This window comes from Orycteropus afer, unplaced genomic scaffold, assembly GCF_000298275.1.
Source record: "Orycteropus afer afer isolate SDZICR_OR568_19922 unplaced genomic scaffold, OryAfe1.0 scaffold00038, whole genome shotgun sequence".
Classification (NCBI taxonomy): Eukaryota; Metazoa; Chordata; class Mammalia; order Tubulidentata; family Orycteropodidae; genus Orycteropus; species Orycteropus afer.
In genome coordinates, this window is record NW_006921625.1 from 536,982 (window position 1) to 547,919 (window position 10,938).

The 10,938-nt window shown below is 57.9% G+C and overlaps 1 protein-coding gene across 1 annotated transcript in view; it reads right to left on the minus strand.

Moving 5' to 3' along the window:
* Window positions 1-10,835, minus strand: part of KNDC1 (kinase non-catalytic C-lobe domain containing 1) — a 41,077-nt gene extending 30,242 nt beyond the window's left edge. The window contains exons 1-4 of the mRNA XM_007936878.1: window positions 10,734-10,835; window positions 4,506-4,704; window positions 3,764-3,822; window positions 268-414 (exon numbers count right to left, since the gene is read on the minus strand). Coding sequence (XP_007935069.1) covers window positions 268-414; window positions 3,764-3,822; window positions 4,506-4,704; window positions 10,734-10,835 — 507 coding nt within the window. The remainder of the gene's footprint in view (window positions 1-267; window positions 415-3,763; window positions 3,823-4,505; window positions 4,705-10,733) is intronic.
* Between the last annotated feature and the right edge of the window lie 103 nt (window positions 10,836-10,938).

Consider the following 10,938-nt stretch of genomic DNA (forward strand, 5'->3'; position numbering starts at 1 on the left):
CTGCTACTTTCTGGTACAGAAAACGGTGCATCTGGGGCCACAGAAAGCCGGCGATTCATCCAGCCTGCGGTGGATGCAAGCCAAAGCCTTTTGCAGCAGAATGCACAGGAAACGTCAAGGTCAGGATTCAACTCGATGGACCACCGCCAGGTTCCAGCTGAGCAGCTGGATGAGGCTGCAGCAGGGTGGGCTGGGCGGAGCCTGCATGAGGCCCTTGGTGCCTGCTGGGCACGCAGACATGTCCTTGTGCAGGGCGGTGGGGCTCACCTCCAGTTGGGGCCGGTCCCCCGGCTTCTCTGCCTGCATCTGGCTGAGCAGCGTCTCCAGGTCCACGCTGAGCTTGGGCTCCAGCTCGGCTTCCGGCACATACTCCACAGCCGCCTTCAGCGTGGCCCCCAGGGAGTAGATGTGGGCCTGCAGGGGCCCAGGGGGCTCTGGTCAGTGCCTGGAGCAGCAGCTAAGGACAGGCAGCACCTGTCCCCACAGCTCCTGTGCCATCAGCCCCCACTGTTCCTCTGGGGCTGGCCTTCAAAATAAGTGCAGAAAAGAGCGAGTTTCCTCTAGACCTCCAGCTGTTCCAAGCTCGCTGCTGCTTCCTTTGCTGCTACAGATGGAGTCCTTTCGGCCTCCTCTCACCAGCTATTACTGACACACAGGAAAAGCTCCTTCTCTCCTGATATGTATTTTGTGATGGTGGTATGTCGCACAAGCCCATGGACTTATGCCTTGGAGACCAAGCCACGGGCTCCTGGTGAGTTGGATGTGGGGACAGGAGAGGGGAAGCAGCCACTTCTCCCTGGGACGGGACAGGCACTGACAGTCACACTGCTTCTCTGCAGTGCCTCCCTGCCGCCCCCTGCTGGCGCCCAGTGGGATAAGGGGCAGAAAGCGGAGGTACTGGTCAGGAGGGTAACACTGCCTTTAAAAATTTAAACCAGTGACTTGATTAGCTGAATAGAAAAGCTCAACGAATCCATATGTTACTGGAAATAACAAAATAATTTAACAATGTGGCCAGATGTAAGACTCAGAAGTTAGAGTAACCTGCAAGTCTGTGGACCAGCACCAAACAAGCATGAAAATGTGTCACCCAGACAGCTCCCAATTTAGAACAGAACCAGACAGCATCTGATTCCTGGGGCTAAATCTAAGGAGAGAGATCTAGGACCTTGGCAGTAAAAACCTAAACAAGTTATTCAACTTACTCACTCACTGCTGTCAAGTCAGATCCCACTCATAGCGACCCCGCCTTGGGTTTCCGAGGCAGGGTCTCTATGGAAGCAGATTGCCCAAACATGTTAAGAAACATTAAACAAGACCCAAATGAACGGAGAGGTGGAAAATGTTTACGGAGGAGACTGTGTGTTGTAAAGGGGTCAACTCTCCCCAGGCTGATCTCTAGAATTGGTGCCATCCTGATCAAAATTCCAACTGAACTTTCATGGACTTGGGCCACAAAAAGGCAGAACACTTCTGAGAAAGGACAGGGCTCCTCTGCGAAGCTGGTTGTGATAAAATGTGGCTCTAGTTCAGGGATGAACAAGTGGGTCACTGGGGCAGAACAGAGACCCCCCCCAAGTACACCTGCTTTATGTAAAACCTTGGTATATGGCAGAGGTGGCATGTACCTGGGCTAGTAATAAACAGAGCTGGAAACCAACGGTTATCTACAGGGAGAAGAAGAAATTGGGTCCTATCTCACACCATAAAAATCAACTTCAGATGCGTAAGGTATCTGGAAAACCCTTGGTAGAAGTTATCAGTGTTCATCTGTCAGACCGTAGAATCGCTGGTGGTGCTGTGGTTAAAGCATTTGGCCGCTAACCAAAGGCCCACAGTTGAAACCCACCAGCCACTCTGTGGGAGAAAGATGAGGTCATTGGCTTCTGTGAAGATTGGTAACCTTGGAGTCCCAGTGGGGCAGTTCCATTCTGTCCTCTAGGGACACTGTGAGTCAGACTTGCCTCAATGGCAGTGAGCTATCTGTTAGACGTGGGGGTTGGGAAAGTTCTTAAGACACACGCACATTAAACACAATAAAAGAAAACAGGAATGACTTTATATTAATGCCGAGAAAGATTTTTCATTAAAGGGTACCTCCAAACTGCGTTCCTGAGAGTGTGGCTCGAGGTGTAGCACTATTTCAGTAGCCACACTGAGACCTGACTGACCTGCTCCGTGCCGTTCTCAGCGTGACTGTGGAGTCGCTGGGGCCCAGATGTGTGATTTTGCAGCCAACTGAGGCAGAAGCAGCCGTGAGAACCTACCTGCCTTCCCTTAGCCCGGGCGTTAAAGAGACTTGAAAACATACAGCATCCAACCTCTTCTCATGATTTTTTTTGGAGATATTTTTCATAAAAATGTTATATATGTTAATGTGCAGCGGGTTTATTGCTGTCAGTTAAATATTTTTAAAGTAAGTGTGTCAGTGGAACTGTGCTCACAGGGTTTTATTCTCCTTAACTTTTTATTGTGATTTGGGTGAAAGTTAACAGAGCACATTGGCTTTCCATTCAACCATTCACACACTGACTGTAGCCCCTATAACATCACAGCGCCCTGGCCCTTCCTCCCTGTGCTCCGTGTCCCTTCATCCTTCCTGCCCAGCCCTTCCTGCCTTCTGAGCTTCCTTCTCGGCCACATGCTGACCTTCTGACCTGTATGGTTGACTGTTCGAAGGAGTGGGACCTCCCTGGTGTCATTGTTCACCCCATAGACTTATCATTTGGCAGAAAGTGGAGCCAGGGGGCAGTTCCAGGCTTGAAGGCTGGATAAGGGCCATGGTCTCGGAGGTTCTAGCAGTCTCTATCAGACCAGCTATCCTTTTTTTTTTTTTATGATTTGTAAGTTTTGTTCCGCGTTTTTCTCCCACTTTATCCAGGACTTCCTATTGTGATCCCTCTCAGAGTGGTCGGCAGTGGGCACCTAGCTCTTCTGGTCTCGGGGTCATGGACGCTGGGGACCCAGAGGGTTTCCGATGCCTGAGTTTTGGAAATACCTCCCCAGGGCTTTCTTCCAGTTAGTCCGTGTGTGGACTCAAACCTGCAGCCTTTTGGTTAGCAGCTGAGCATGTGGGCCATTCACAGCACAACAGAGCCCGCGTAAGCAGAAGCTCTTCAGGGTTCTCAGGTCTTAAGAGTATAAGGGGTCCTGGGACCAAAAACTTTGAGAACCACTGCCCTAAAGGAAATGAAAAGACAGCACATAGTGGAGATGTATTTGCAGGATGAACAGATGGACTCAAGTGCCGAAGAGCCACAAGCGGCAAGCATAGAAGAGTGAGCCTCTCACCAAAGGGGCTCCACCCACATCCCCCTTCATGGACCAGGGGCCACCCTGGCACTGGCAGGCATGCCAACCCTGCAGTGCCCTGTGGTGGAGGGTGCTACGACTCGGTGCCAGTCACCACGAGGGATCGGAGGTACTTCCAGTACCTCAGATACAGAGAGCTAAGTGAGCAGGTCACACTCCCAGAAACACACTGTGAAACCACAATGACTACAACACACCCAAAGTCACTGCTGTGCAGACACCAACGTGGCCGACCAGCACCAGCCACGAGGACTGTGGCTGGCAGGGGTGAGTGATCCAAAGGGCTGCCCCTCTAAGGAAATGAACCCCTTCCCAATGGGAAAGGGGGGCGGACGGTGCTGTGGAGTCATGCAAGCTCCACCGCACAGGGGTCAGCACCACGCCTTGGCCAGGGACGGATGGGGACGGGTATGGATCGGCTTGGTGAGTTGCCCCGCCTGCCAGCAATTACCTCAAAGGTGTTCCCAGTCACGTCAAACTCTGGGGGTACAAAGGCGCCCTCAGGGTCATCTTAGGGAAGGAAAAGAGAACACTCAGATTACACCCACGGAGTGCCCAGGACGAACTACCCCAGAAGCACCCCCTAGGAGCCCACAGAGGCCGGAAGGAGAGAGGACTCCAGCTTGGCCTGGCCCTCAGCATGAGCTGGGACAGCAGTCACAAAGGGGGCTCCGTCCTTCCCGGAAGAGGCCGGAAACTGGCTCCACAAGCGAGGGAAGGATTCTGTCTGGCTTCCGAAAGAAGGAATTAACGCCACCAAATTGGGGCAAAGCCAGGCCCTTTCCACCTTGGGTTGTTCCTGGAGTGGGGGACGCACAGGGGAGCGGAGGCTAGCTGCCTCCCTTCTCCCCGCCCTTGCCCACAGCCTAGCCTGGTCCTTTGCCACGCCCCAGCCACGCCCTCCCCCACTCCCCATCCCCCACAGATCTTCCACCACTCACCCTGCCCCACTCTCCCCCACTCCCCAACCCCTAGCCCAGCCCTCTCTCCACCCACCACACCTCTAGCCCCGCCCCACCCCGCCTCCTCCCATTTACCGCGTCTAGCCCCTCCCTCCCATCCTCAGCCCCTCCCTCCCCTAGTCCCACCCTCCCCACCCAAGCCTCGCCCCTCACACCCCCTAGCCCCGCCCCCAACTCGCTCCACTCCGTCCCGCCCCGCCCCCAGCCCCGCCCTCCCCGCGCCTGGCTCACCGCTGAGCTGCTCGGTGAAGCACACATTCCCACTTGTGTTGAAGGCCAGCGTGTCGGGCGTGATGCAGAGCGTCTGGAAGATGGCTGAGTGGGCGACGCTCCGCATGGCCAGGCAGCACTCCAGGCACACGGCCCAGGCTTCCTGCTCGCGGAGGCCACTGTCCCGCAGGGAGAGGATGTCGGCCAGGGACACATTCTCCTGCCAAGACAGGCGGGCTGGGACTGGCTGGATGGCGGCGGGCACAGCCGGACCTGCTGCCCCTGCGCTCCGGCCTCTCCCCGGAACAACGCTCTTGTGTGCGGGGGAACAGGGCGTTAGGCAGTTCTTTGTGTTAATGAAAAGTAACTGGCTGTCCTGGGTGCAGCCCCACGGGGCAGTTGGCTTCTGAGCCACAGCGCCTGCTAACAAGCTTGTGCCCTGGCGGACACAGCCTGGTGCGCCAGCACGGGGGCACCCTGGCTCCCACAGGCTCCCTGCATTTGGTCACATGGAGGGACCAAATGGACAGGAGGACAGGTGAGGGTCTGTGAAGTGGAGTCCCCACCTGCAGACGCATAGTTGTGCACATTGTATGGTAATCATATGACAACACTGAGTGCCATGTGATGTTGGTACTGAGCTGCTGGGACACCAGCCCTGGGAAGTTTGAGTGTCCAGGCCTCTGCCATGCTACGCCTGCACTCCAGAGTCTAAGAGATGACTGTGGTCATTGTCACCAGCACCCACACTCACACGTGTGCACACACCATCACACAACATGCAGGCCTGCCCCCCCACACGTGCACACACCACCACACATGTTCATACACATCACACAACATGCATTCACATCCACACACATGTGTGCACACACCATCAGATAGCATGCATTCACACTTACATTCACCCATGTGCATATACCATCACACTGCATGCACATTCACCCACACTCATGTGTGCACGCACCATCATACCACACACATGAATTCACACACATACGTGCACACATCACACAACATACACGTGCATTCAGTCACACATGTGCACACACCATAACACAAGCTCATACATTTAGACACACACAACACACAATGCATTCACACTCACACATGTGCACACACCATCACATGAGTTCATACATTCACACACAACACATACATGCACCTCCACCCCTGAGTCCCTCTTCTGGGCTGTGAGGGGTCCCACCACAGCAGGGAGATGCCACATAAACACACATGTGCACAGACGTGTGCACACCACACACACATGCACAGAGCATACAGTGTACACATGCACATGTGTGCACACCAACACTTCCACACACACAATGCACAAGCACACATGTACACATGCACACTGCACACACACGCACACATGCACATGTACACACAACATACACACTTCACACCCACCCACCCACACATTGGGCAAGAACACATGCACATGCACATGCATATACACACCACATATGGTGCAGACATGCACATGTGCACACACTACAAAATGCTGTAAAGTACACACACAACACACATACATGTGCACACGTGCACATATCACACACACTTCCACACACTGCACACACCACATACAATGCACACACATGCACACCTCATGCACACATGTGCACACTGTACACACTTCCACACACCCATGTAACACACATGAACACTGCACACACATGCATAGCTTTCGGTGAAATGATAAACAACCCTGAGGGGTGAGTGGGGTTCTGCAGAAATATCTGGTACATGGTTTGCATCTGAGCCAGTCCCCTGCGGGTGCCTGCCCTGTAGTCACTGGCCCGCATCTCTGAAGCCTGCCTGCTCACGAAGCTGTTGACAAGGACAGGCAGCCAAGGGAAGGCACGAGGCCAGGAACAGCGCAGGGGCATCCCACACCCACAGCATGATCTCCTGCTCAGGGCAGCAGACATGCCTGCCTCGGTCAGCTCAGAAAGGCCAGGGACCCACAGGCCTCGTGCCTACTTGTGTATGGGTGGGCTCAGTGCTGAGACTGGGAGGCCCTGGGGAGTCTCTGCCTGATGGTCCAGGGTGACGTTCCACGTGGGGTGGTGCTCCACTTGGAGACAGGACTGTCCTGACTCCCCTGAATCCGGGGGTCTGGCAGCTGAGAGGTATGTTCAGCTCCCATGTTCTGAATGGAAGCTGAACAATGCCACAGGCTCCCCTAACAAACCAAGGGCCATGACCCCGACCTGGCCTGCCTCCTCCACTGAGCTCGGCTCAGGCAGGCCCCTCTTCTCCGACCTCCATGGCCCAGCCTGTCTGCAGGCAGAAGTGTCGGACAAGCCTTGGCTGAAGGGCCAGGGACTAGGGAGAGGAGAAGGCCAGGCAGCACAGGTACATTGTGGTGGCCCGGCTTCCTCAGACTAGGCCCACACGGCCCCAGGAGACACATCTCACCACTGGCCACGCAGTACACAGGCCCCGTGGGCAACCTGTGAAGCGGCCCTGACTCCCATCTCTGCTTGCCGCCATAGGGGCCAGCTCAGGACCCGTTTGACCGAGCCTCACTGCCCACTCATACAATCCCCAGGGCTCAGCTCCATGCCAGCTGAAACCACGCAGCCGTATGGCTTCCAACGCTCTCCGGGGCTTAACGGGCTGTGGCAGACTTTGGACAGAAGGACGTGCTGGGAATGGCAAAGCCAAGGCCTCCTGCAGACACTGCCCAGGAGCTGTGCCTCCAAGGTACTCAAGTGCCCAGGACACACGAGGGCCTGCAGGGCCACTGTTATCACGCTTCCCACCCCTCAGCTGCCCCTGCTCCTGCCAACACTGACCTTGCTGGGGCGGTACCTTCTGGAAGCTCCACCCCCGGGCTCTTGCCTGGCTGCTCACCTGGCAGAGGTCTCTCTCCATCCAGCCCAGCCCCAGGCTGCTCCTGTGCCCCCACCCCACCTTCAAGTCCCCAGGGAGGCGCTGCTGCCCCAGGGGCTGTGGTGTGGGCCTACGGCATGGACCACCACAGTCACACTTCCTGCCAGGGGTCGAGGGCAGAAGTGCAGGCCTTGCACAAACTTGACCTCTCCCGGAGAGGAGTGTGTGTGGAGGCTGCTGATGTGACCCCTCGGGCTAGCTGTTCCCTGGGTTGCAGAAGGCAGCCGGGCTTCCCGCCCCAGGACACAGTTCCAGCCAAGCAACCCTGGTTAGGGGCCTCTGTGTCCACGAAGCCCCTTACTCAGACAGAGGGTGAGCAGATCCCAGGGAGCCAGGCACTTTGCACCCTCAGTGCACTGGCTTATAATCCATTAATGTTGTGTCACTTTGGAGCATTCTGGGTCCCGCCAACTCAGAACTCAAGCCCTGAGAACAGCCACTGAGATCACCCCCTCGCCGTCAGATCCCCAGCCTGCGGCTTGGCCGGGTGCTCTGTCAGGAGTCTTCCTGCTGGCCCCCCGTGCTTGCCCCCCTCAACTCATATTGCCAGCAGGGTGTACATATCGCCTTCCCCAGAAGCTCCCCTGGGCCCCCCAGGTGCAGCCCCCCAACTCCCTCTGTAAAGACTGTGCACATCCCTGTTGCACGCAGTGGGAACGGCTGCTTCTCCACAGGGTGGTCCTGGGGGGGCGCTGTGTGCTCCTCTAGCGCAGGGACAGTCTCACCTTCAACCCCCCAGGTCGAGCGCCTGGCCTGGAGGGTGCTGGGGGAGCCGGGGATGGAAACCACCCTGACTGGTACTAGCCTCACCTCCAAACCTGCCCTCCTCGGTGCCCCCTGAAAGCCAGCAGGACCCCTGTCCCACATGGCAGCCAGCATGGTCGATTTCTCCATCACCCTGCCAGAATCTGAGGGCCGGCCATGGCCCCATACCCCGTCGTGGGGCTGATGTTCCGTGTGGCTCCGGGCCAGGCCACCACTTCTGGGAAGCCCATCTTGCTCAGTGCCTAGCAGAGCCGTCTCCCAGTCCACTGTGCTCCCTGGCCTGTCCTGACGTGGAGGCACTGCTGCAAGTGGCCAGGCACTTGGGCAGGGGTATAACCTGGAAGTTTCCAGCAGGCTGTTAGCGATTCCTTAGGCCACGTCATGTGCCTGTGCGTAAGCGTCTCTGGGGTGGAAGCCCAGAAGGCAGACTGCTGGGACATGGGGGGTGGGCACCCGCCACGTTGCTATTGCTGCTCAGCTGTTTTCCAAGGCCGCTCCAGTTCATTCTCCCTGTGTCGCAAGTGAAGGCAGCCATGGCTCTGTGCCACACGGGGCCCTGTCCTTCTCACTCCTGCTCACCAGCCTGGCCGCGGTGCTCACCATGGGTGCATCCTGCCCTGCCCTGGCATGCCAAGGCAAACAGCTTCTTGTGTGTTCACTGGTGTGTGGTGGGGAGCACTCCAGAGGCCTCCAGGGGTCCGAGGGTTGACTTTTTGGCCTCAATTCATAATCAATTAGCTGTTAAAATGCATATGTCTGTCTGTGTCCGGGTCTGATGTCCACCGTCCATTCCAGGAGCTGCCCTTTGACCTTGTCTCTCCAGCCTCTCTTGGGGCAGGAGGGAGATCCCTTAGCACTGCCCAGCCAGGGACGTGCCACTGCCCCCCCGGTTGTGTCCTATACAGGGTGACTTTTCTGGGACAGAGTCCTCATGAACCAGGCCCAGAGACGAGCAGCCCTTGTTAGAGCTGGGGTTGCCCAGCACATCCAGGTGTCTGGCTGCAGGTGTTCTCAGGTACTCAGACTTCTGCGTATGGAGCACAGGGGCAGGGCAGCCCCTTCTCCCAGAAGGTGTACATGCTGGGGTGGGCCCCCCTGAACTCATGCATTGGCTTCACAGTCCCCTGTTCCCGGGGGCGTTGGCTATAGTGCCAGGTGCTGGAGGACGTCCCCCTGCACCATACCCTGCTGCCAGCTGGCCCAGCTGAGGGCAATGGCAGGGAACATTGTCACCCGCAGAAGGAACGATGGCCCACAGGCCGTGGGTAAGATGGGCCTCAAGTCCAAGGCCACCACCAAGGACTCATTCAGCGTCTAGCAGGTAAACTGAATGCACACTCCAGGCAGGTTTTGCAAGCTGCGGGCTGCACGCCCTCCCCCTTCCATTCAAGCCGTGGAGGCAACCAAAGGTCTGTCGTTCTCTTCCCTCTCTCCCTGCAGCCTCCCCTCACGTCGAATCCAGGCCGCCGTGGGGCGGGGGCAGCGCCGACTGGCCCGGCCTGGTCTGGGTTCGGGTGGTGGGCAGCAGGCTCATCAGACGGGCTCCAGCTCAGCACCCACAGGAACTGAGTTTCTGCAGCTTGTAAGCCTGGGTGTGTGGGGGCCAGTTCTCAGAGGAACGTGGGGCCGGGAGTGTCGTGGGTGGGGGCACCCAGCTTGGCCTTGTCATGCCAGGAACCAGCTGGTCCCTCTCCTCTAGGCCTCCAGGTCCACTCTGACCAGCATTTGGAGGGTCTTTATCAGCCCAGGGCCATTTAAAGAGGGGCTTTGAAGCCCCCAGCCCCCGCTGCAGAATTGCAGCACCTCCTACAGTGGGCTGGGGGCGCCAGGAAGGGGGCATTTGCCATGTAGCCTGGGCAGGCCTTCACACAGAGACCTCGCAGCCTGGAAGACTGCCCGGCTCTGGGGTGCCTCGCTCGTGGGTCACTCTTTCCCAGGGATCCTCCATCTACTTGAGGACCCTGGAGTTTATGAGTTTGAACCTCACTGACCGTCTGCTGGGGGTCCTGGGCACACGGGAGCAAGCTTCAGGACAGACTCAGGCCCAGTGGGGACAGACTGTGCCACATCACAGACACTGGGCTGTGGCCGTCCGCCCAGTGAGAAGACCGTCCCCCAGGCTGATGGAGGTGGTTGGCGCCCCCTGGGCCACTCCAGCCCAGTGGGCTGCCTCTGAGTGCAGGTCTCCTGGGGGAAGGCCTGGTGTCCCCTAGCCCTCAGCAGGACGTGGCCCCTAAACCGGCCCCTGAATGGTGCCACCCTCCTTCGGCTCTGCTGGCACCCAGTAAACACTGACCTCAATGTCTGTCCCCATGTCCTGGAACCCACATTCATCATCAGGACCCCACCACCCTGGGGCCCAACTTCTGCACATGCCGCCCACCCACTCCATCCCCTGCCCCATTCCAGGGGTCCTGTCCTCTCCTGGGAAACCTGTACAGCCCCAGAGGTGGGGGTGAGCACAGATATAGGACCCCCCACCCTGCGGCGCAGACCCCAGTCCTGGGCAGGGGGTCTGGGGAGGAGGATCTGCCGCTGGCTCTCTAGGGGAAAGTGGGGGCCCCAGAGAGGGCCGGGGCTCACCTCGTCCTCAGGCAGAGTGGGGAGCGGCTGGAAGTCGTAGAAGTCCAGGTCTCGGCCATCCTCCTCGTAGAAGCCCGCCGCGGCCGGCTCCAAGGCCTGCATCCTGTGCGCAGGGCCAGGCGCTGTGAACGCCGCGGGCGCCGGGCTCGGCTTCGGGGCTCGGGGCGCCCTCCGCCCGCGGTCTGCCAGGCCGGGGTCGCTCGGT